This window comes from Berghia stephanieae, chromosome 3 (assembly GCF_034508935.2).
Source record: "Berghia stephanieae isolate SIO BIC M18660-M18661 chromosome 3, UCSD_Bste_1.3, whole genome shotgun sequence".
NCBI lineage: Eukaryota > Metazoa > Mollusca > Gastropoda > Nudibranchia > Aeolidiidae > Berghia > Berghia stephanieae.
In genome coordinates, this window is record NC_088362.1 from 31880090 (window position 1) to 31905089 (window position 25000).

General features: G+C 35.2%; 2 protein-coding genes across 5 annotated transcripts in view; one reads left to right on the top strand and one right to left on the bottom strand.

The window, feature by feature from the left end:
• The first annotated feature begins 1360 nt into the window (after positions 1-1360).
• On the top strand, positions 1361-12640 carry LOC144967538 (fructose-2,6-bisphosphatase TIGAR-like). 2 transcript variants are annotated; one of them, XM_078904926.1, is made up of 6 exons: positions 1361-1536; positions 4513-4629; positions 6144-6181; positions 8372-8565; positions 9930-10040; positions 10488-12640. In XM_078904926.1, the coding sequence occupies exons 2-6, from the start codon at positions 4595-4597 to the stop codon at positions 11091-11093; spliced, it is 984 nt and encodes a 327-aa protein (XP_078761052.1). In that variant the 5' UTR covers positions 1361-1536; positions 4513-4594; the 3' UTR covers positions 11094-12640. The 2 variants fall into 2 exon arrangements, with proteins under 2 accessions (XP_078761052.1, XP_078761053.1); XM_078904927.1 differs by lacking the exon at positions 1361-1536 and adding an exon at positions 3013-3031.
• Positions 12641-22628: 9988 nt separating this feature from the next.
• The window catches only part of LOC144967542 (uncharacterized), a 49039-nt gene continuing 46667 nt past the window's right edge, over positions 22629-25000 (bottom strand). For all 3 annotated transcript variants that reach the window (XM_078904933.1, XM_078904935.1, XM_078904932.1), the window contains one exon: positions 22629-23680. In XM_078904933.1, the coding sequence (XP_078761059.1) occupies positions 22685-23680 (996 nt within the window). In that variant the 3' untranslated portion in view covers positions 22629-22684. The remainder of the gene's footprint in view (positions 23681-25000) is intronic.

Consider the following 25000-nt stretch of genomic DNA (forward strand, 5'->3'; position numbering starts at 1 on the left):
GCTTTGAGCACATGAAGTGGATATTGCGCTATATAAAAGCTCAATTAAAAAAATAAATTAAATCAAGCCCAATATTACGTTCAGCCACAACCATACTTTAATTTTATTTTTTTTTGATGTAGTATAGGGTAAATGCAAAGACCCAGGTTTGAGAGTTTTGGCCAAGACGACGGTCATTTAAATCGATTGATATTTGGCTCTGTTTTGTTCTAAAAGCCTAAACTACATTAAAAGCATGTCAGAAATGTACCAAATAGGAATTTACGATCCTCCACTGACAAAACGAAGCTTACTCTTAGAAATAATTATAATTATAAATTTCATGGCTGCCCCTTGTGTGGAATATATATAAATATGACTTTTGTATATTTATTTGTGCATTGAACATCACACAGTGATGAAGATTCACGATATAAATGCCATGCATTATTAATATTTATTATTGTTATTATTATTTGAAGGGACGAGTTTTCTGGCCAAATTTTTTAATTCGTGTCTTTCCAATGTGTCAGTCAACTGGTTAAAATAACCGATGTTGTGCATATTTAATCGATTATTCATAAAATACGTATACTATTTCATTGTTAATAATTAGATACAATGAGATAACAGGACCGCTATTCAATAATTACGATTTGGATTCATTACAAATACATCAAATTATTGATAATTCGTTGATTCAATAAGATTGATAACAAAACTGTATTCGTGAATTCGTGACCGAATATTGGACGCCGACGTAATCTGATTATAAAAAGAAAAACACATTCAAAATATTTGGCCAAAAAACTCGTCCTGTAAATATCGATGGATTAAAATTGACCCTCGTCTTGTCAAACACTCTCAAACGTGTGACTTCGAAGTCCCAGGTTTGAGAGTTGTTTTTACAAGACGAGAGTCATTTTAATCGATCGATATTTAAAGGACATGTTTTCTGGCCATTTTAAAAATGCTGAGTCAGGCAGTATGAATATCAATATGTTTTACGCTGACGTTGCATTCATTATTTTCCAAGAACCTGAGCTTTTATATAGTAGCCAAGAAATATGCTCAGAGAGCGTTACAAAGGGTCCCAAGACAAAAGCAAAACAACATATTGCCTATATGGTTTTATGTTGCTTTTTTTTTTTCCCTGACAGAGATAACGCCGTTATCGGCCAGGTACTAATTTTACATATGAGAGCGGTGAGAGAATGTGATTATTAAAGAATCTTTCATACGAACTCAAATAAATAAATAAATAAATAAATAAATAAATAAATAAATAAATAAATAAATAAATAAATAAATAAATAAATAAATAAATAAATAAATAAATAAATAAATACGAACAATTATATTCAAGGTCATGCCGATCTATAACCGAAAACTGTTCAGACTGTTTTGTTTAAGAAATGCACAGATTGGTGGTCGGAATTGATCAAAACTTTTTTATCAAGTTCATTGTCATTTGTCACGCAATTTATATATATTTTTATTTGTATGGACAAAGTGTCTTTGTAAACAAATTTGTACATACATTATAGAGTTCAGAAGGTGAGCTATGATATTTTACAAACGTTTACACGTAGAATATGACGCCATATTAATTTTAATCGCTGGCAACACACACAAGTCACTGACTGAAGTCATGGCATGGCTCCGGCTCCAACTCCTTGGCTCATGATCATGGCCATGCCATGCCATAGTCCACAACGAACTCCACCAGTGTTATCTCCATCTCAAATTCCGAAAGCTCCTACATCCCCAGTATTTTTTTTCTATTAGGGGGTTTGGGAGGGGGAAAACTTTTTTCATAATGTTCCAGTTCTAGGTCTGGGGAGACTTTTTTTTCGCTATGACTATGATTATTATTCCCAGACAGGTGTTCGTTATTCCCAGACACATATTTGAAACTCCGCGCTTTTAAACAATTATCCACATTCCAGAATATGGAATGTTTCCAAATGCACATAGAAATAAGGAACGCTGTGATTATCCCCAGACACCTGTCTGGGGATAACGAATTTTCATTATCATTATCCCCTGACACATATTTGAAACTCCGCTATTTTAAACAATTATCCACATTCCAGAATATGGAATGTTTCCAAATGCACATAGAAATAAGGAAAGTTCATAAAATATTTATAGAAATATAAAATTAACCAACATTACATCAGTTCTTACTACATATATGCGTCGTCTTCGATGTGGCGGAATGGTTTAGTCATCTGCCCTGGAAGTTTTACCAGAATCGACGTTGTGGGTTCGAATCCTGGTTCCGACCCTTTTTTTTAAAAAAAATTTTTATTTTCAAACTCCGTCTTCTTTTTACAGAACGTTGCAAGGGATAAATGTCCCATCCATCCTCCCCCCACCTCTTTTTTTTTTTTTTGTGCGAGTCTATTTATTTCTCCTTTTTGTTTGCCCTTTTGTTCCATTTCTGAGCATGAATTTCTTAAAAAATTTTTTATTAAAAAAAAAATTATTGTTTTGTTTTTTTTCTCCTCTATCTGACCATTTGGTCGCTCTCTGATTATTTCTGTTTGTTTGCTTTTTAATTATTTATTATTTTTAGACACTTTTTGAGATCGGAGTGGGGACGAATATGACAATTTGCTAGAAACTAGAAAGGAACCAAGAGAGAGAGAGAGAGAGAGAGAGAGAGAGAGAGAGAGAGAGAGAGAGAGAGAGAGAGAGAGAGAGAGAGTTTATATGTAGTAACAACTGATTTAATGTTGGTTAATTTTATGCTTTTAAAGATATTTTATTAACTTTCCTTATTCCATAGAATGTGGATAATTGCTTAAAAGAGTGAAGTTTCACTTATGTGTCTGGGAATAACGAAATTTCTTTATCCCCAGACACCTGTCTGGGGATAATGACAGCCAATAAGGAAAGTTAATAAAATATCTATAAAAACATAAAATTAACCAACAATAAATTTAAAAAATTCAAAAAAAAAATTCCCGGCCATCATCAATATCCCCAGAATTGTGGCCAGAATGAAGAAATTATAGAAACAAAAGATGATCAATAAAGTTAACAGGTAGGTAGGTAGTGAAAATTTAAATGGTTGGTGGACTATGAACAGATTTGATGATTAACAACTTTCTTCCTAAAAAGACGAATTGCCAGTTTGACGTTTTCAGATCAAAGTGACAAATGAAATTTCATTGATCCATTTGCTTAAAAATATTTTTTAAAAAAAGCTGGATTTGACATTTGATCACTATTTACTTTCATCTTGTGTTAAATATCACTTGATATTGACTGTTTTGTGACACAAATTACCACTAGCATTTTTTTTCATAATATTTGGTATTTTTCACGCCTAGTTTGGCATTTTGCATTAAATCTTTCTGCCCATTTGCTACATATGTTTCAGGGAATAACGAAAATTGGTTATTCCCAGGCAGGTGTCTGGGAATAATGACAGCCCTTTTATTTAACAAAAGGAGTTTTAGGAAGGCCTCCCCAAACTCAAAACACTCACTTTCCTATCGATGTCACTGAAGTGAAGTGCAGAGAGCAATAAAAAAATATCTAAAGCTGTGGGTAAATAGTATATAAGTTATTAATGAACAAAAATAAATTCATAAGGTTGATTCTCACCCTTGCCTTGGGTGAGATTGAGAAAAAATAGGTCTCTCTCACCAGGGGTGAGCATAGCCCAGTGGACGGCTTTTGGCTATTCTCACCCAGATTGAGGATAATCGAGATTGGTAATTATTTTTTTATTTTTTTTTTATCAATAAGAATTCTGGTCTTATTTATTATTTTTCCTCTGTTTATCAAAACCCGATTATTTAAGATTAAGGGGGTCAAAGTGTTGTGTTTGGCTTTGTGAGGTTCTATTTGGCCACTTTTGAGGTTGAAATTGGCTATCACTACAATTCTCACCTAGGTAATCCTAGGAAATTGTTATGCTAGCCTAGCCTACCTTGGAACTGAAACCAAAACTTGCTCCGAGTCTTTTTTAAGTTTTGTTCTGAGAAATGACGGGGGTTAAGTATCAAGACCTACAAGTTTAATGGCAGTATAAAAAGTGAAAGGCCGATGCATTTGTGTGGCTATGTGGTCTTGTGGTATGACACTCACTTTTGGATTGGAAGGTCCTGGGTTAGAGCCTCGCTCAGTGCATACTTGAGTCCTTGGAAAAGGCTCTATACTCACATTCTCTTACCATACTCAGGTGTAAAATGAGTACCTGGCCATTAACAGCGTTGCCTCTGTCCAGAAAAATTTTTTTAATATCGTCTAATAGGCGTCATGTCCCGTTCTACATATTAAGTGTTGCTGTTGGCCAGGGCCCCTTGTAAAGTGCTTTGAGCATGTTTAGTGGATGTTGCGCTATATAAAAGCTCGATTTTTTAACATTGCTACTGAAGATTGACAGATTTGTTTTTTATCTATTCTTTTAGTATTTATAACTATTTGTCACATCCACCTTTAACTTTTATGCACTATCCTATTTTTGCTACAAAATTTAAAATAAGTTCACTCATTTCTGTTGCGTTGCCTTTTCAGTATCAAGAATTTATCTGGATGACTAACTCCAATTATCTAAAGATACAAAACGTCTTCCATAAGAGCATATATTTCTCCGAAGATGAATGAACGGTTTTTTCTTACTCTGGTTCGTCAGTAAGTAATTCAAGTTTAATTATTTAAAATCTCATTTCTTCTTCTTCTTCTTCTTCTTCTTCTTCTTCTTCTTCTTCTTCTTCTTCTTCTTCTTCTTCTTTCTTCTTCTTCTTCTTCTTCTTTCTTCTTCTTTTCTTCTTCTTCTTCTTCTTCTTCTTCTTTTCTTCTTCTTCTCTCTTCTTCTTCTTCTTCTTCTTTCTTCTTCTTCTTCTTCTTCTTCTTCTTCTTCTCTTCTTCCTTCTTTCTTCTTCTTCTTCTTCTTCTTCTTCTCTTCTTCTTCTTCTCTTCTTCTTCTTCTTCTTCTTCTTCTTCTTCTTCTTCTTCTTCTTCTTCTTCTTCTTCTTCTCTTTCTTCTTCTTCTTCTTCTTCTCTTCTTCTTCTTCTTCTTCTTCTTCTTCTTCTTCTTCTTCTTCTTCTTCTTCTTCTTCTTCTTCTTCTTCTTCTTCTTCTTCTTCTTCTTCTTCTTCTTCTCTTTCTTTTTCTCTTCTTCTTCTTCTTCTTCCTTCTTCTTCTTCTTCTTCTCTTCTCTTCTTCTTCTTCCTTCTTCTCTCTTCTTCTTCTTCTTCTTCTTCTTCTTCTTCTTCTTCTTCCTTCTTTCTTCTTCTTCTTCTTCTTCTTCTTCTTCTTCTTCTTCTTCTTCTTCTTCTTCTTCTCTTCTTCTTCTTCTTCTTCTTCTTCTCTTCTTCTTCTTCTTCTTCTTCTTCTTCTTCTTCTCTTCTTCTTCTTCTTCTTCTTCTTCTTCTTCTTCTTCTTCTTCTTCTTCTTCTTCTTCTTCTCTCTTCTTCTTCTTCTTCTTCTTCTTCTTCTTCTTCTTCTTCTTCTCTTCTTCTTCTTCTTCTTCTTCTTCTTCTTCTTCCTTCTTCTTCCTTCTTCTTCCTTCTTCTTCTTCTTCTTCCTTCTTCTTCTTCTTCTTCCTTCTTCTTCTACAAACAACAGAGTGGATTGATTATGTTTGGCTGAGGTCCAAGCTTTAGTTTTGGTTTACACAAACAACACTTTGATGAAGACTATTCAGTGGTTAGAAAGAATCGTCTTTTAACAAAGTTAAGCTTTGTTTAACCTTCTGATCTTGGTATTGAGTACTAGCAACACTTTACACACATTTGGCTTGGCAGCCCTTTTTGAGCACCCTGGCTGTTGGCCCATGGAGTCGGAGTTTATCCGTGTTTCTTTAGCATGAAACGGACAATAGCAATTGCTTGCTACTCTTCGGATACAATGCTATCTATCGGAAAGTACTTTCCACCAGATCTATCAGATTCAGGTACTCATTCACTGCTGGGCGGACAGGGATTAGATTAATTATGCTAGTCCAAAAAGTTTTCTTAACAGCTGATATATTGAAATGGAAGTTTGATGCCACATGGCCTACTAAGGGAGTTAACAAAAAATTTGTAAGTACATTTAGCTTGTGGGACTGACATGAGGAGGAAACGCACATTATAAATTGATACATTTTGATCTGAATATTCCTGTTTTAAATTTTTTTTTTTTTTTTTATAATAATTTAACAGTGGCGAGACAGCAGAGAACAGAGAGAGTATTATTCAAGGTATGTGTATATATTTTTTTTGTAATAATTGCTTTTAGATAATGAATTTAATATTAAATATTGTCTTCCACTAGCATTCAGATATGGCATATAAAGTTTGCTATTTTTCTACAGGGCGATAAATTATTTATATTTTAATTATTTTTTTTGGTATGCCTGTATAAGTGGGTCTGTGATTTTATTTGTTATTCGATAAAAAAAAAAAAGGAAAAGTGATGCATGTTTTGATGGAGTGAAGGGCATTCTGGTGTCGTCTACCACAAGAAAATGTTGGCAACCCTCCAATTTTTATTTTAGAAAGAAGATCTTTTCGTTGATTTCTTTCTCAAGTCAAAGTGTTCTAATGATTTCATCTTATTTGTTTTAATGGGTTTTAATTAATAACTCAAGTGACACAACAGCTGATCATTTGTAACAATGGCAGCTTGCTGAGCAGTATTTAATAATTGAGCTTTTATATAGAGCAATATCCACCAAACGTGCTCAAAGCACTTTACAAGGGATCACTGGCCAACAGCACCATGTAGGACGAGACATGACGCCTGCTAGGCGATATTACAATTTTTTTCGGACAGAGACAACGCATTTAACAGCCAGGTACTCGTTTTACACCTGCGTATGGTGAGAGAATGTGAGTAAAAAGCCTTTTCCAAGGACTCAACTATGCAGTGATCGAGGTTTGAACCCAGGACCTTTCGATCTGAAAGCGAGTGTCATACCACTAGATCACATAGCCGCAACATTAAGCATCTATCCCAGAAAATGTTGGATTTTTTTTTGGAGCTAATAGCAATAATTTATGGTTCAACCTTTTATATTTTCTTAAAGGGAAATAAGATATTTATTGAGAGAGAGCAAACTTTAATAAGAATCTATGAAAATGTAATTTTTGCAACTGTTTAAAAAAGTACCTTGACAGATTACTAGAACATATCTATAGAGAAATAACTTTAAAAAAAAACAAAAAAAAAACTATGCTTCAGCAACAAACTCGGTTATAAAATTATTTCCATCCATTCTCCATAAGTTGTCACAAAACTTAAAGATCACTAATATCTAGCATTTCAGTTGTCTTTCTTCTTTGAATTGTCGATTGGTTGAATTTTAGGGAGCAAGGCTACACACCTTATTTGTTTTATCTCTACACACATTAGTCTAACACACGCGCAGAGATGCACACACATATACACACACACACACACACACACACATACAATAGATAATGCGGCTATGTGGTCTTGTGGTATGACACTTCTTTCGGATCAGAAAGTCCTGGGTTCAAGCCTCGCTTGGCACATTGTTGAGTCCTTGGAAAAGGCTCTTTACTCACATTCTCTCACCGTACTCAGATGTTAAATGAGTACCTGGCCGTTAATAGCGTTGTCTCTGTTTGAAAAAAAAATATTGTAATATCGCCTAACAGTCGTCATGTCCTGTCCCAAATGTTAAATGTTGCTGCTGGCTAGGTACCCCTTGTAAAGCGCTTTGAGCATGATTAGTGGATATTGTTCTATATAAAAGCTCAATTTAAAAAATTTTATTTTACAATAAAGGAATTTCCTACAAACACACTCATGTGGGTATCAGGCATTTTTTGTGTCCTTTGTATGAAGATGAAACCAGATGTAACAGGTGGCCAACAGCATCAGATGAGCCTTTTGTTCATATTCAAATCAGCATGGTACGGGTGGGGGTGGGGGGGGGGGGAGCTCTTTATTGGCTTCGTTTATGGGTTGAAAGGTCACTAATCTACCTTGAACAAGTTGGATGACAAAGCTAAATTATCAACCTATCAGAATAAGTTAAATTTTTACTACATTTCCAAATATAGAAAGGTTAACGTGACTTTTTATGAATTCTATCCAATTATTTTCTAACGTTTTTTTTTTTTGTGGCATTTATTGACAAAGTATAACAAGGTCATGTGATGCTATTAATAGTCAGTGAGGGAATGTAACACAATGAACACAGAACTCTGGCATTTTGTCTTTGGGTAGTGCAATATACACACAATATTGGTATAAATGAAAAAATTGAAAAAGAGAGAGAGAGAGAGAGAGAGAGAAAGACAGAGAGAGAGAGAGAGAGAGAGAGAGAGAGAGAGAGAGAGAGAGAGAGAGAGAGAGAGAGAGAGAGAGAGAGAGAGAGAGAAGCTATATTTTAAATTCATTTTATTCTATATTTTCAAAGGCCAGGCAGACACTTCCTTGTCAGAGCTGGGCAGGAAGCAAGCGGCTATGGCGGGGAAACGTCTTCAGTATGAAAGGTTTACTCACATGTTTTCCAGTGATTTGAGTCGGGCTGCTGACACAGCTCAAGCGATTGCAGACGCCAATCAAGTGACAGTGTGTAAAGTGGTTAAAGACCCCAGACTGAGGGAGAGGGTAAGTTTTTCTTCAATGAGAAGACAAGATCAATTAATCTGAGACTGGCTGAAGTCACACTCCGCTAAAGAAGCTGCAGAACTAGGCCAGTTCACATAAGCTGAATAGCTGCAATAGCTATAACAACAACTAAATGTTACAGTGAATGACATAATCAGTCTGATGGTGAAGAGGTTTGAACTGAGATATTGCCAAGTTTAGTTAGAAGGTCAGTTTTTATGTAAAATGAGTTCTTGTCATAAACGGGAAATATCAAAGCTTAATTTCACTTCTAAATATTTTTTACAGCTAGTCAAGTTGAAAAAATATGAAATTTGAGAAAAGTTGCTGGATAATTTTTTCCCATACATCTGACCATAACTTCATGAAAAATCACCCGATTTACTTCAAATAAAGATTAAAATGCTCTGGGGAGCCTATGCTTTCAGAAAATGAAAAAAAAAATAAAAAAATTCAAATCCAAAATTTTCTCCTTCAGACTGATTATGTCATGCACTGACACAAATTACTAAATTAATACAGATATAATAAACAAAAATGAACAAAACAGCTTTAAAAAAGAACGAAATATCAAACACGGAACATTTCGGGCTCATAACTCGTGTTTGGTATTTTATTCTTTTTTGATGCTGTGTTATTCATTTTTGTTTATTACTTTTTACAGTCCACAGCTTCTAGCAGCTTAATAGCTTACTTTACTTATCCTCTTAGTGCTTCAGTTGCACATAAGGCCAACAGAGTAAGATCTCCAACCATTACGATTTGCTGCCATCCTTGATATCTCTCCCCACGTCCACTTCTGGGCCTTCATATCACGCTCCAAGTTTCCAAGGGTCTCCCTCCTCTCCTCCTTGTTCCCTGTAGGGCCCATCTGAGGGCAACCCTGGTATAGCATCAGCAGTTTTATATCACCTTAACACAAATGTTGCTACTGTTACTAAATATATGTAGTCTTGATAGTTTTTTCCAATTATAATAATAATAATAAGAACATTTTTATAGTGCTTTATGCCAAGGGCTCGAAGCATGTTCCAATTAAGCGTTGTCAACTGTATAATAATAATTTTAAAAAATTCCATCTAGTCATTCCCACAGGGGAGATTTGTCTTTAGGGTCTATTCCAAAGGAAGACTGGAATAACCCAGGCATCAGCCACCGTGCAGCACTGCAAAGTGAGCTATGGCGAGGTGACTTGCTCAAGGCCACAAAGTGAGATGGGTAGTCAAACTCAGTACCTTTTGGGTAAGAAGCAAAGATCAAACTGTTGAGCCACGCTCCCCCAAAATTCTATCTTTATGAAATGTGAATTATTTTTCTCCTTCAGAAATACATTTTATTTTATTATTTTGTATTCGCCTCATCAGAGTTTTGGAGTCATGCAAGGAAAAACATTTAGTGATTTACAAAACATGCTGAGAGAGAAGAATATTCCAATGAGAACCTACACACCAGAGGAAGGGGAGAGCATAGAGCAGGTTGGTTTTCATAGGATATTTAAGTCAGAACTCAATCATAATTATTTCATCAGATGTTTTAACCTTAATTTATTTTTTTCAATTTTTTTTCTAGGGCAAATAGTTATAGCAACTTTTAGGAAATTTTTAGAGTTATTATTACTGTCGTTATACAACTCTCATGTATTTTTGAAATGAAAAATAACTTATTATTTTTATTGCTTCAGTTTTCAAGGTATGACTGCAATATTATTTTATTTTGTCTATATGCGATAGTAATACCAATTTTATATAACTATCTGTCTTAATTATCTTTGTCATTTTTGTTCTTGTTATCATCATCATCATCATCATCATCATCATTATCATCATCATTGCTACATGATTTGAAATTTATGTAGTCATAACACTTTAATCCCATCAACATGTTATCTTTCTTACTATTGTTTTCTATTTTTTTCCTCCTAGGTTGGCAAAAGAGCTGTTAGCTTCTTCAATGAAGTATGCTCTATTGTGACCTCACACGTCAAGGAGTCCCAAGCAACAGCTGGAAATCAACCTAAAGGCCAAAGTTCACAAACCTTAGGACTTGGTCAATGCACAAGAGGCACAAGCAGGAGGGAAGAAGAAGATGATAGCAAGAATGGGAATCAGAGCACCGGTGCGAACAATTTAAATTTTTCTAGTCAAGATATTCCAAATGCTTTGAAGCCTTTGAGTTTTGAAGTCAAAAATAGCCCTTCACCAAATGTACTTGTAAGACAACAGGAATTTGCGAATGCGGGCTGTACAGGTGATCAAAATATAATTAATATCCTTATTGTCAGTCACGGTCTTTTGTTGAAAGAGTTAAAAAAGATCATACTCAATCGGTACATCGGTAAATTACCCGATGACGTGACTTTTATTGCCAATCGCGTTTCGCCCAATACCGGTGTATCCAAATTCGCCATGTGTGTTTCTAAGCAAGGTGCTGGGAAAATGTCTGTCCGGTGCATTGAAAGTTGTTTTCTCGATTGCAAGTCGCATCTTCGCTCTCTAGATAGCGATGTGGATTTAAATGTGGCTTTTTAGAACTGTGAATTTTGGTCAATGATAAGGCTTAAGGCTGTGAAATGAGTAGATCATTCGTCTGAAATAGGTTTGTAACAGAAACATATGATAGTATAAGAAAATAAATTTTGTAATGATTTAAATGATTTATTTGTTAAATTTTTTTTTTTCTTTCTAGTTTGTTTGTATATTTTTAAAAAAAGGAATGAATGCTTTAAATTACTACTACTAATTTTTGCCCCTATAAATTTTTGAAAAAAGATAGTAAACAGTCTTGCTTTTACAAATGGTTCCAAAAAGTCTATTTTTATTTTTAGGAGAAAAAAAATGGTTAAACTGAAATTTCAGGTATATTGTTGTCTATCTTGGCTTAGATGTATTCTGGCTTACGTAAGTTTCATGAGTAAAATCCAGAAGAAAGTCATGGTGTGTTGCATTTTCATGAGCACAGTCGAAGCTGGTAATTGGAACACTGCTTAATAAGAATAGCCACTAAATTGGTAAGATATGTATGTGTAAGAGTAAGAGTCTTTTCTTTGTATCATTTTTTACATTTTTTAACCAAATGTACACCGGTTTAATGATATTATTTCAGAATTCATCAAAATCTTTAAAATTTTTTTTTTGCTTTACCAGTTGACCAGAAACAAAAATGTTGATATTAAGAGAATTAAGAATACTTATATCTGAGCTTTAAAAAAGATGAGCATGAAGGAGTCAATAAAAATACACCTTTGATTCATTTTTCTAAGTGCATGGTGCACTTAATAGGGATACTGCTGTATTTGTTTATAGAGGTCTTACAGTCCTTGCGACACTTTTATGTCATTTCAGCTCTAGTAAAAAGAACTAGTGACAACATTTTTTCTCTGAAAGTTCATTGTTGAATTTTCAAGTAGGTTCGTCTGTTTATACAAAATGTTACTGTGAATGATGTAATCAGTTGGATGGTGAAAAGTATTTCAACTGAGATATTGCCAAGTTTAGTTAGAAGGTCATTTTTTGCGGGTGGTTGGATGGGAGCATCACCCTTGAATCATATACCTATGATGTTCGCACGGGTGTACGATCCGATAGTGATGTCGTTTCTTCTTCTCTTTACTAGCCTATCCTGCTTCTTTGGTTTGTGATTGTATTTTTGACAGGGGATATTTTTTTTTCTGTAAATCTTCTGCCTGTTTGTTCTTGGTTATTTATAATTTAGCTTATGATATCTTTAGGTTGTGATTTTGATTTACATTTGTACTATTTTTGTTAGATTGCTTGTTTTTTTGTTTCAGTGGTCTCTCATATAACCTCAATTGTGTTGGAAGAGACCTAAAGCAACAAACAAACAAACAAACAAAAGGTCATTTTTTCTCCAAAATGAGTTCTTGTCATATATGATTAAATCAACCCTTTTTTTTACATCTTCGGGAACTATCAAAGCTCACTTCCAAATATTTTTGACAGCTAGTAAAGTTGAAAAAGTATGAAATTTGAGAAAAATTGCTGGATACCTTTACCATACAACATCTGACCATAAATTCATGAAAAATCATCCGATTTACTTCAAATAAAGATTAAAATGCTCTGGGGAGAATATTCTTTCAGAAAATGCAAAAAAAAAAAAATGCAAATACAAAATTTTTACCTCCCGACTGATTATGTCATACACTGACACATATACTGATATATCATTTGAATAGCCTCTAGGCTAGAACCATGCATTTTATTTTACTCTATAAACCGTTAAAATTCAACCCAAATTTTATTTCTTTAATTGCTTAATACGATTAAGAGGTGGCAGGTCATGAAACATTGGTCAGAAAGAAAATACATATTCAATGGTATTAAAAGTGACAGTGAATTCTATCTAGTTATTTATTGTTTTAAAATTTAATTTTTAGAAATTTTTAATATGTTTACAAATATAATGCAAATGTAGCTGCTCCCACGGTTGGGTTCCCGTTAGCTCAGTTGGTAGAGCACTCGCTTCGCAAGCAAAGGGACCGAGATCGACCCCTGGTGCAGTCGAGAAATATCTGATCATGTTTTGCCTTTTATACATTCTGATCACGTGACAGGTGAAAAAGTACTAGCCAGCATGAAGAATAAAAATTACCGATTTTCTTTGTTTAGAACCAAACTGTTGGTTGCTGGTGGATGTGACATCAGACTGTTGAATACAATTACAAATTGGTTCAAAATGAATTTTTGAATTACTTTCATTATTGTGTCCAGGTTTATACCTTAAGCAGGTCTGTTAGGCAGAGCTCTAAACATTAACCTAACTGATCAATGTTATATTATGATCACAATTGTTACTGGTCACATAGGTCGAATGACCTTAAATTATATACTCTGTAACATATACAAAATAATGATATATCCTTTTTAGCATCGGCATCTTATTGTGCAAGCAAAAACTACAATTTTAAATGTATTTTTAGTGGACTGACTGCAAAGTGTATTATTATTATACTCTATAACATAAACAAAATAATGATACACATTAACAAATATCCTAGGCATCCGCATATAACTGTGTAAGAGAAAACTTCAATTTTAAATGTATTTTTAGTGGACTGACTGCAAAGTGTATTATTATTATACTCTATAACATAAACGAAATAATGATACACATTAACAAATATCCTAGGCATCCGCATATAACTGTGAAAGAGAAAACTTCAATTTTACAAGCATTTTTAGCTCAAACTAAAGGTTGTCTAAAGACGTGGTGACACTTCCACTGTTAAAGTCAGCAGACATCAACATCCAATCTATGTCCATTACAAAGAATAAAAGAGTTCTGCTGTCTAATCCTAACAGTTTTATGATATTGAACACTGTGACAGTGAATACTTTATGTTCTGAATACTGACAGTGATTATGCTGTTGAATACCGACAGTGAAAGCTTTACGATATTGAATACTGACAGTGAAAGCTTTATGTTGCTGAATACTGACAGTGATTATACTATTGAATACTGACAGTGAAAGATTTACAATATTGAATCCCGACAGTGAAAGCTTTATGTTGCTGAATACTGACAGTGATTATGCTGTTGATTACTGACAGTAAAAGCTTTGCGATATTGAATTATTATTATTAAATACTGACAGTGAAAGCTTTATGTTGCTGAATTCTGACAGTGAAAGCTTTAAGCGCTGTGTCTCAACATGTTTCGGCTAAAAATAAATTAATGATCCCTTTGGTTAGTGAGTCTGTTTTTTGGGGGTTTTTTTATGTGTCATGGATCACTTTAATTTCAGAAATGTCAAAAGTATTGAAATAAAATAAATTTATAACTCCCCCCCCTCCCAAAAAATTAAAAAAAAAAATTAAACACTTGAATGTTTCGGGGCCAGAGCCCTTCCTCAGTAAAAAAGTAAAAATAACAAATTTTGTAATAATTTGTATTTGTTGCTAGCTAGAGAAGGGTTTTATGCCTAATAATTTTAGTGATGAGCATTTTTTTTGTTTTGTTTTTGTTGAAGCTATTAGATCTACATTTGTTTAATTTTAGTTCAATACTTTTTACAGTCCACAGCAACTGGCGGCTTAATATTCATTCACAAACCTTACTATTTTAGTTTTAGTCAAGGTTTTCAAACTATTAAAGAAAAGGACTCTGATTTAGAGATATATACTATTATTACGAATAGAGAGATATATTATTATTATTAGTGTGTAAGAAGAACCTTACCAAATTATGATCGATGTTACCAAAAATTACAAAAAAATAATTTTCAATGCAAAGAAATATTTTGTCTTCGCAGTCTTTTTTTTTTGTTGTAATTTCAGGTGGGCATGACGGTCATGATGATGTAGTTCTTAATTTTCTTCATCTTTTTCTTCTTCTTCCTCCTCCTCTTCTTATTTTTCTTCTTCTCGTTGTTATTATTAATTGGGTCCCGATAGCTCAGTTGGTAGAGCACTCGCTTCACATGCAATGAGACCAAGATTGATCCCAGGTACAGTCGAGATTTTTTTTCTGACCCCCCTACTAGCAGTGATTGGGTAGCTGGGTCTGCTTGATCTGGCAGAAGACTTAAAATCATCTAAAGGATAGCAAGCAATTGCTATTGTCCGTTTCGCGCTATAGAAACCGGGATAAACTCTGGCTCTGGACTACTTATTAATAATTTATTATTATTATTATTATTATTATTATTATTATTATTATTATTATTATTATTATTATTATTATTATTATTATTATTATTATTATTATTATATTATTATTATTATTAATATTGTTATTAATAATATTATTGTTATTTTCATTATCATCATTATTATTACTATTATGTATTACCATTATTTTCATTATTGCAATGTATGATTCTATAATTAGGATATTGGTAGTATAAAAATAATAAAATGAATGAGTTTCTCCAAAGTATCCCATTTTAAAGGTCATGCCAACTATAAATGATAATAATGCTGTATATTTGTAGACCTAACCCTGTGAAATGTACTTTGCAGTCTTTTTAATATTAAGTTAAGTGATGTATCTTGCCCTATGATATCAAATTTGGTGGCCATTTAAATAAATCGTTGATGATTTTTTATCACCTTGTCAATTGTTTTAATTGTAAATAAAAATGAGCTTTTATATAGCGCAATATCCACTAAATGTGCTCAAAGCACTTTACAACAACAACACTTAATATGTAGGACGAGACTTGACGCCTATTAGGCGATTTTACAATCTTTTTCGGACAAAGACAATGATGTTAAATGCCAGGAACTCATTTTACACATGAGTATGATGAGAGAATGTGAGCAAAGAGCCTTTTCCAAGGACTCAACTATGCGCAGAGCGAGGCTCGAACCCAGGACCTTCCGATCTGAAAGTGAGTGTCATACCACTAGACCATGTAGCGGCACATCGAGCAACTACCTTGCGATCTCTTCTTCTATCTCTTAAAATCATTTGTTCTCTTGATGTGGCTATTTGTCTTTAATCTTGGATAGGATCAGTTGGTTTGGTCTGGACCCTCATCGTAGTCATTCTCTGAGAGGGAAACAGTCAGACAGATCTATTGCTTTGTGAGACTTGAAATATTTATCACTGGGTGGGTTCCCGACCTCCCATAGTGGGCAGGGAGGTACTTGCTGTGTCTTCTATCCCCCTTTATCTGTTTTCCAATCGCTTTCTGTCTTTGTCTTGGAATGGGATTACTTAGTTTTGTCCCAGTCCTTGACTGGGAGGGAAACATTCAAATGTATAGTTATAGTTTTGGGAGATGATTTTTTCCCCCTTGTAAATCATGTCTCTGTTACGTATTATTTGTTATGTATTCTATAAACATATGAGTGTGTTCCTCTTAGTGGGATCCTGTGCTGGTGTCTGGATGAGACTTTAAGGTGATCTCAAACTGAGTACATCGATGGTAGGTATGCTCTTGGAATCTACATCTGTTCCCTATTTGGACCAATTTACCTTTGTCTTACTTTTTCTTGGGTGATTTGATTGTAAATCTACAATATTTTGACTATTCCATTTTATTCTTTTACTGGCGTTGTTATGGCCTAAATGTGTTGCTTGCGCTGTATAACCATTAAATACATAACAAAAACAAACATATATACCTGACCCAATTCCGAGGCAGGTCTTGAGCTTTTATATAGAGCGATATCCACTAACGTGCTCAAAGCCCTTTACAACAGGCTGGTACTGGTACTAATTTTCCACCTGAGTACGGTGAGAGAATCTTTTCCAATGACTCAATTTTGCACCACTCAGAGCAGGACTCGATCTCGGGACCTACCTGTCGGAAGGCGAGTGTCAGAATACAAAGCTAAGCATGCATTTCTCTCTCTCTCTCTCTCTCTCTCTCTCTCTCTCTCTCTCTCTCTCTCTCTCTCTTTGTGTGTGTAAGTGTGTATGCATGTGTTTGTAACTTTTCCTTTATTGGTTTCCCTTCTTGTGGTGATGAAATTACCCGATAGTGTCACAAGCGATATAAACCCCCTAAAAACTAGCAACAATTTAAATTCTATTGAAAACTAAATTAAATAAATTAATAAAATTCCCTTTATTCATCCCATAGGGGAAATTTGTCTCTAGGGTCTATTCTAAGGGAAGACTGGGATAACCCAAACGTAAGCCGCAGTGCAGCCTCGCAAATTGAGCTATGGCGAGTTGACTTGCTCAAGGCCACACACGCAGTGGTGGGTGATCGAACTCGGTACCTTTCGGGTACGAAGCAAAGACCATACCGCTGGGCCACGTTGCCCCCTATAATGGAAAACTAAATCTAAAACATATAACTGGATTTCCCTATACGCAGAGGGATAATAAAATATAAACTGTTCCTGGTTTCATATTTCAGTTACACAATTTTATTACCAATATTATCTATTCATCGCTAGAAAGACACTTGAGTTCCGTCGTTTGTGAAAAAAACGTGAAAGACACTTGAATATAAAAATGTTTCAATTTTGTTTGGCCGAAAGCCGTGGTCGCTGTTATTGGAAAATAAAAATAGCTAGAGTGATACGATCTTGAAATATTTTGTTTTTGTGTCGATTAAGTTAGTAAAATTTAAGTTATTTTATACAGTAAAGTTGTCTAATAGACTTAGAAGCCAGTTTTGAGCAAGCACTGCTACACTATCCGTCATTATATAATATAGTTCAGTACGTATTCACACCAGAGTCGAGTGGTGTAATGTGTGTAAAATGCCTTACTAAAGAACACAGCTCTATGACCAGCATGAAAGTACGACTTTTAGAAATAAATTTTGTTCCATTTTTCTTTTTTTTTTTTTGGTCTATAAAATAGGTAAAGTTAAGTTATTTCGTGTGGTGCAAGTCGCCTGTTAGCAGAAGCCCTTTTTGTGCCAGCAATGTTACAATATCCACCACCTCCTCTAATCAGGTCCCTATTTACACCTAAGTGGAGTAAGGTAATGTGTGTGAAGTGCTTTTCAAAGAACATAATGCGTGGGCCAGAAATATTAACAATAATAATTTTTACCCACCCGGTCATTGACCGAGCTCAACATCGCTTGACGTTATTACAAAGCGAGACACCGTAAAGCTCAGCAACGGACGACACAATACATACGTGTTTGTAAACATGTTTTTATTAACTTCACTCCACCAACCAATACCCCCCCCCCCCCCCACACACACACACCACCCACCCACCCACCCCTTCAAGGCAAAGGAACAAGTGCAACAACATAATAAGATTAATTCTTTTGCAAGTTATCATTGGGGAGATTTTATAACGGATTGCACCTTTCAACATGATATTTGGACTGGCATAAACGTTTTTTTAGGATCAAATCATTGACTGCTATAAACTGAGACAAAGAAGTCAATATTTTCCGATTTCTCCGTGGGACGATCAAAGCCAAAGACCAATCATAACCGAAGTCAAAAGCCTTTTCAATACCGACCGTTTGGATCTTGTCAGCCATTTTTTTCGGTTGCCAGAATGTTTTTTGAGTAAAATGCCAATCAACTCGTAGGAAAATGGAAAATGTTTTTAAAAAAACAAAACAACCCCCCCCCCCCCCCAAAAAAAAAAAAAAAAAAAAAAAAAAAAAAAAAAAAAAAAAAACAAAAAAACAAAAACAAAAACACACACACACACACACACAAAAATACCAAACCAAAACAAACAAACAAACAACAATTTTAGGCATAAACTTATTGTTTTCTTTAAAATGCAAATACAAGTGGAAATGTTCTTTTTACACAGCCAGTAAAAATTCACATTGTCTTATCAGTTTAGATGTGAAAATTAGTACTAGTACTAGTATGTTTTGTTACATCGATTTTGCCTATTAAATAGTTTTGAGCGTTTTAAAATAAGGGGTAAGGCTCAACATTGTTTTTATCACCATTATCATTATTTATAAAAGTATTATATAGGGAATGTTTATTAATAAAAAAAAAAAAGCCAGAAGTGCCAAACCCAACTTGTCAGGGTCAAATATCTTCAAATAAATAAATAAAAAGAGAGCAGTTTATTTTTATTTGGCATTTTAAATGCCGATCTGGCAATTCCGTTATGAACCCCCTTTTTTTTTTTTGTTTGTTTGGGTTTATATTCGAGCTTTTCTTTTAATAATAATAATAATAATAATAATAATAATAATAATAATAATAATAATAATAATAATAATAAATAATAATAATAATAATAATGGAAACACTTTCATAAGGCTTCTTTAGTCGCTCTTTATTACTTACTCGTACAATTCTTTATGACCCTGGGTTTTGAGCAATGCGTATGTTTTGTTTGTTTACAAAATTACTTATTCACAATTTTCTAAGGCTCTTCTCGTGTATGCAGAACGTTTCAAAATGACATCCAATGTATTCGAAAAGTTCAATGATCGCGTATGGGAAGATATTATTATAACTGGAGATCTGTGAGGAATGTCGCTTTAACCCCATTTATTTATTTATTTATTTATTTATTTATTTATCTATTTATTCATTGATTTATTTATTTATAGATAAATTAAATAATATTTTGATTTTTTTTTTAAATCAGAAGATATTAGGACAATAAAGAACTTCATTAAAAAAAAAAAGTTGAGCTTTTATAGAGAGAAATATCCACTAAACGTGCTCAAGGCGCTGTACAAAGGGTCCGTGACTAACAGCAACACGTAACATAAAGAACAAGATATGACGCCTGTTAGGCGATAATATAATTTTGTTTCCAACAGAAACAATGCTGTTAACGGTAAGGTACTCATTTTACACCTGAGTACAGTGAGATAATGTGAGTAAAGAGTCTTTTCCAAGAACTCAACTATGCGCCGAGCGAGGCTCGAACCCAGGACCTTCCGATCCGAAAGCGAGTGTCATACCACTAGACCACATAGCCGTAAATTTTTTTATTAACTGAATTGAACTCTGACCTCTTTAGAACAGCCTACAACTTTAATTAAAAATTACCCCCCCCCCCTTCTGCCACGTCATCATTAGATACCGTCACCTAGGCATTCCACGAAGGAACATGATATAGTCCTTGGAAAAGTCTCTTTACTCACATTCTCTCACCGTACTCATGTATAAAATGAGTACATGGCTGTTAACAGCGTTGTCTCTGTCCGAGAAAAATTATAATATCGCCTAACAGGCGTCATGTCCCGTCCTACATGTTAAGTGTTGCTGTTGGCCATGGACCCCCTGTAAAGCGCTTTGAGCACGTTTAGTGGATATTGCGCTATATAAAAGCTCAATTCTTAAAAAAAAAAATCTATCAAACAAGATGTCTGATGTCAACAGGAATCCCCCATGTTGTCCATGTGAGCAAATTGGGGGTTAATAATTTTGCCCAAGGAAAAAAAAAAGAAAGTACCTGAAGTGCAATGCCTTAACCACTCGGCCACTTCGCCTCCAGGACTATGAATTGAATATGTGACCGATCGCCTCACAACGGTATTATGTCCGATGGTCAAGATGTTGAAAATTGAATGCATAGTAAAAACTTGCTCGTTTATACAACGCAATATCCACTAAACGTGCTCAAATCGCTTTAAACGGGGTCCAAAGCCAACAGCAACATTTAACATTTAAGACAAGACATTATGCCTGTTAGGCGATATTACAACTTTTTTCGACAGAAACAACGCTGTTAACGGGTTCGATGAGAGAATGTGATTAAAGAATCTTTTTTACAAGGACTCAACTATGCGCCGCTCAAAACCGGACTCGAACTGTGAACTTTCCGGTCTAGAGGCGAGTGTCATACTCATACCATTAAACCACATAGTAGCTGCATAAACAATAAGCCTTGGGATGTGTTATTATGTTGTAATGAAGAGAATGAATATATTCTTTTAGTCTTCAAACACAAAATTTCGTATTTAAATTTAAAAAAAAAATAATTTAGCTTTTATATAGCGTAATATCCACTAAACGTGCTCAAAACGCTTTACATGGGGTCCTTGACGAATAGCAACATTTAACATGTAGAACGAGACATGACGCCTGTTTAGGCGATATTACAGACCTGCATATACATTCATGTCGCTACAACTAAATGTTTCATTCATATCTCTTGTGATAAAATTCTTCTCGTGAAAAGAGAAAATGAAGAAGATAATGCTTGTTCACTCATTTCTAAGAGAAATTATGGAAAGTCCGATCTTTCATGGAATACAATGTCAGTAGTGTACACAGATAGGGGGTCCCGATACCTCACACGCAAAGGGATTGAGATCGATCCCGGGTGCAACAAGTATTTTATGACCCTCCTGTCTACCCAGCAATGAATGGGTAGCTGAGTCTGTTAGATTTGGCGGAAAGTACTCTGCGATAGACTAGAGTCCTATCCATAGGGTAGCAAGCGCAAGCAATTGCTGTTGTCCGTTTCACAGTATAGAAATCGGGATAAACTCCGGATCCATGGATCTCACGGCTCTGAAGGATTACTGTACACAGTTGCTTGTTTTTACAGAGATAATAGTTGTCCCCCTGTTTAACCAGTTAACCGCCCTAACCTGTGAAACCCCCCCCCCCCCCCCCCCCCCCCAAAAAAAAAAAAACAAAAAAAAAAAAAACATGTATTTAAATATTTGGCTAGAAAACAGGTTCTTCAAATATCGATCGATTTTAATGACTCTCATCTTGGCAAAAACTCTCAAACCTGGGATTTTATAAAAGACTTCGCGAAGTCCCAGTTTTGAGAGTTTTTGCCCAGATGAATGCTATTCAAATCAATCGATCTTTGAAGGACCAGTTTTCGAGCCAAATTTTTAAATACGGTTTTTTTTCTTTCAGATCACAGCAGTTAACTGTTGACGCCTTTGAATTTGGTAACAAGAACCTATGACTTAATGTCTAAATAAACATTTAGGTACCTATCGACGTTTACATTTATGCAGGTCTGACATCCGAACACACTTATGGGCCTAGTTTAACATTGTTGTAATTGACAATATTTCGAGTCATTTTTTTTTTGAGATTTCCATTACAACAATGAGCCCAAAAATAATTGGGTTATTAGACCTGAAACTAAGTGCACGTCGGTACCCATGTATGACAATATCATCACATTAATCCATCCTCTTAATTAATTTAGTGAGTGGATATTGCGCTTTATCAATGCTAACGTTAAAAAAAAAAAGACCATAAAGACTCGTTTTTTCTTAAGGATGAATGAAAGGAATTTTAGTTTGATTTTAATTTGGGAAGCCATTTTGGTGTGAAGCAGCCTTGACCTTGTCCACCAGCTGTTGTTCAAACCCTTAGCATTTAATGTGTTAACCAGTTAATTGACGTACTTTGGAAAATACATATTAAAATATTTGGCCAGAAAGCTCGTCCTTCTATTGATTTAAATGACTCTCATCTTGGCAAAAACTATCAAACTTGGGACTTTATGGAAGACTTTGCAAAGTCCCAGGTTTGAGAGTTTTTTTTTTTTTTGGAAAGATGAGGATCGAAATTTGAAGGACGAGTTTTCTGGCCAAATTTTTAGATACGTGTCTTTCCGGAGTACGGCGGTCAACAGGTTACGAACCATGATCGTCCAGACATGAAACAGTTTATAGTTGGTGACAAATGTATAAGAAAGCGATGGCACCAAATCAATGAAGGACGTTGTTTTATGTTAAAGGATGTCATACATCAATTTGGTCACAGATCAATCGTACAAAATTATTCCAGTATGACGATTGTTATTCAAATTCTTCCTTGTGTTGAAACTACGAAGATCATAAAGGAATCTGTCAACCCGAGATTGCAGTTCCTTCCCTTGGCTACGCAACTCTTGAAGTTTTACATTCCGACGTGATTGGTTAATCACCTGCCACGCTGTACTTCCGTCTTCCTCCTTCTCGCCATCTTGTCTATTTTCTGCCTCCGACAGATTCAACCGACTCAGCAGCTCCAACTCACGTCTGGATCGACATCTTTTGGCGCTTGACATTCTCGAAGGAGAGGCTGATTCACCACCGCTCGTCAGTCCCTTTTCCGAAGCGATGCCCATTGCTGTTTTCGGCCTGCCGCCTTTGCGAGAGGACACCGTTTCTTTCATGTAAGATTTAGCTGCGCCGTTGCAAACGGTCCTCGGTCTCTCAGACGAAGGGCGTACGGGACGTTTCTCGACGTTATTGTCATTATTTCCATTAATGTTCGAATATTCGTCTTCCTGTATGGAATCCTCACTTATCTTATGATGAGCAGCCACAGAAACTCGTTTTGTGAAAAAAGCACCGCCAGTGCCTTCAACGCTGAACGGTGTCGCTTGAGTTGACAAATTATTATGATTGTGTGCGTTGTTGCTGTGTCTGTGACCATGATTATCCGATGCTCCTCCCAACCCACTGTTTCCCCGACGAACGTTGAAAAGATTCTTGGAGCTGAATTTCTCACGCTCCTGGCTAATCCTCATCTGCGTTTTGCTGTTTTGAGCCATTTCCGCAACGTCCATGGGATCAATGTCTTTATTATTATCGTCTGCTCTTTGCCTTGAGATCATCGGCCTGCTGGCACGGCGCGGCCTTGAACTTGCGACAATGTCTATGGATTCTCCGGGCTGTCTTGAGTTGACTGCAGCCCGGAGTCTCATGATTACCTCCACCTGCTGTTTGATAACTTTTAATTGCTGACGTCTTTCTACCCAGGCACGATACTTGTTCTGTCCAGATGAAAAGAATATCGTTTAGAATAATTAGAACAAACATACAGTAGAAAATAACGGACCGAAAAAACCTCAACAAAGCAAACAAAACACAACAAAGAACAACTACACGGAGTCCCTCCCCCCCCCCCCCCCCCAAAAAAAAAAAAAAAACAAAAAAAAAAAAAAAAAAAGCAACAACCCCGCCCCAACAAAAATAAAACAAACAAAAAAACAAAAACAAACAAACAAAAATAGCAAAACAAAACAACCCCCCCCCAACAAAACAACAACAATAAAACAAAACAAAACAACCGCACCCTCCCCCCCCCCATGCAAACAAAACAACAGCAACAACAATAACAACATCAACAACAACAACAACAACAACAACAACAACGAGAAAACCAACAACAAATATATATATATTTTTAAAAACCACACAAAAAGATCCAAAATAAACCCCTACAAAAAAAGAACACCAAAATAATAGATTTAAAAAAGCCCCGAAAACGAAAAACAAAAACAAAACAACAAAAACAAAAACAAACAAGCAAACAAACAAAAAACATCAACCAAAAAACAAAAACAAAATAAACAAAACCACAACAAAATAATTAAAATAAGTAAACTGAAAAAAGACCGCGAAATTATTAAATTGTATATCATGACAGATGGAAATTAAAATAAGAAGTTTCAAAAGAGAACAAAATACCAAACAGTGCGTTCCGGACTCAAAGCCCTTCCTCAGTCAATAACAAAAACAGTTAATATGTTAATACACCACTTCAAATCCAGATACACACACACACACACACACACACACACACACACACACACTTGCTTGAATTATGTCAATCACTCGAAGACCAGCGATGCACATTCCTACCATCAAATCCAAGCATCAGTAACACACTGTGTTGTACTGTATAGCAGTCACCTGGAACAACTACAAAAGACGTCTAACTTCTACGTCATGGCATAAGACCGAAGAGCTAGAGCTCAGCTGGTCGTGGGTTCGGATAAGTAAGAGGTCCCATACACGTGGTGTTTTCTACTGGTGATGATCTCAGACCAGGCACGGCTGAAGCAAATCGTAATGAAATCGCAATGTGTATGGCCAAATTACCTGCGCGACAAGAGGAGGGACGGTCGCTCGCTCGCAAATCCTGCCTTGCTTAAAATGTAAGTTAATCCAGACACACACAGATTTCAAGTGTCTGTCGTTATAATGTGTCTGTTTAAAGTGATATGTTGAAATTTCCACTGCTTTCTTATTGACTGAAGAAGGGCTTTGAGCTCAAACATTCCGTGTTTGGTATTTTTTTTTCTTAAAAA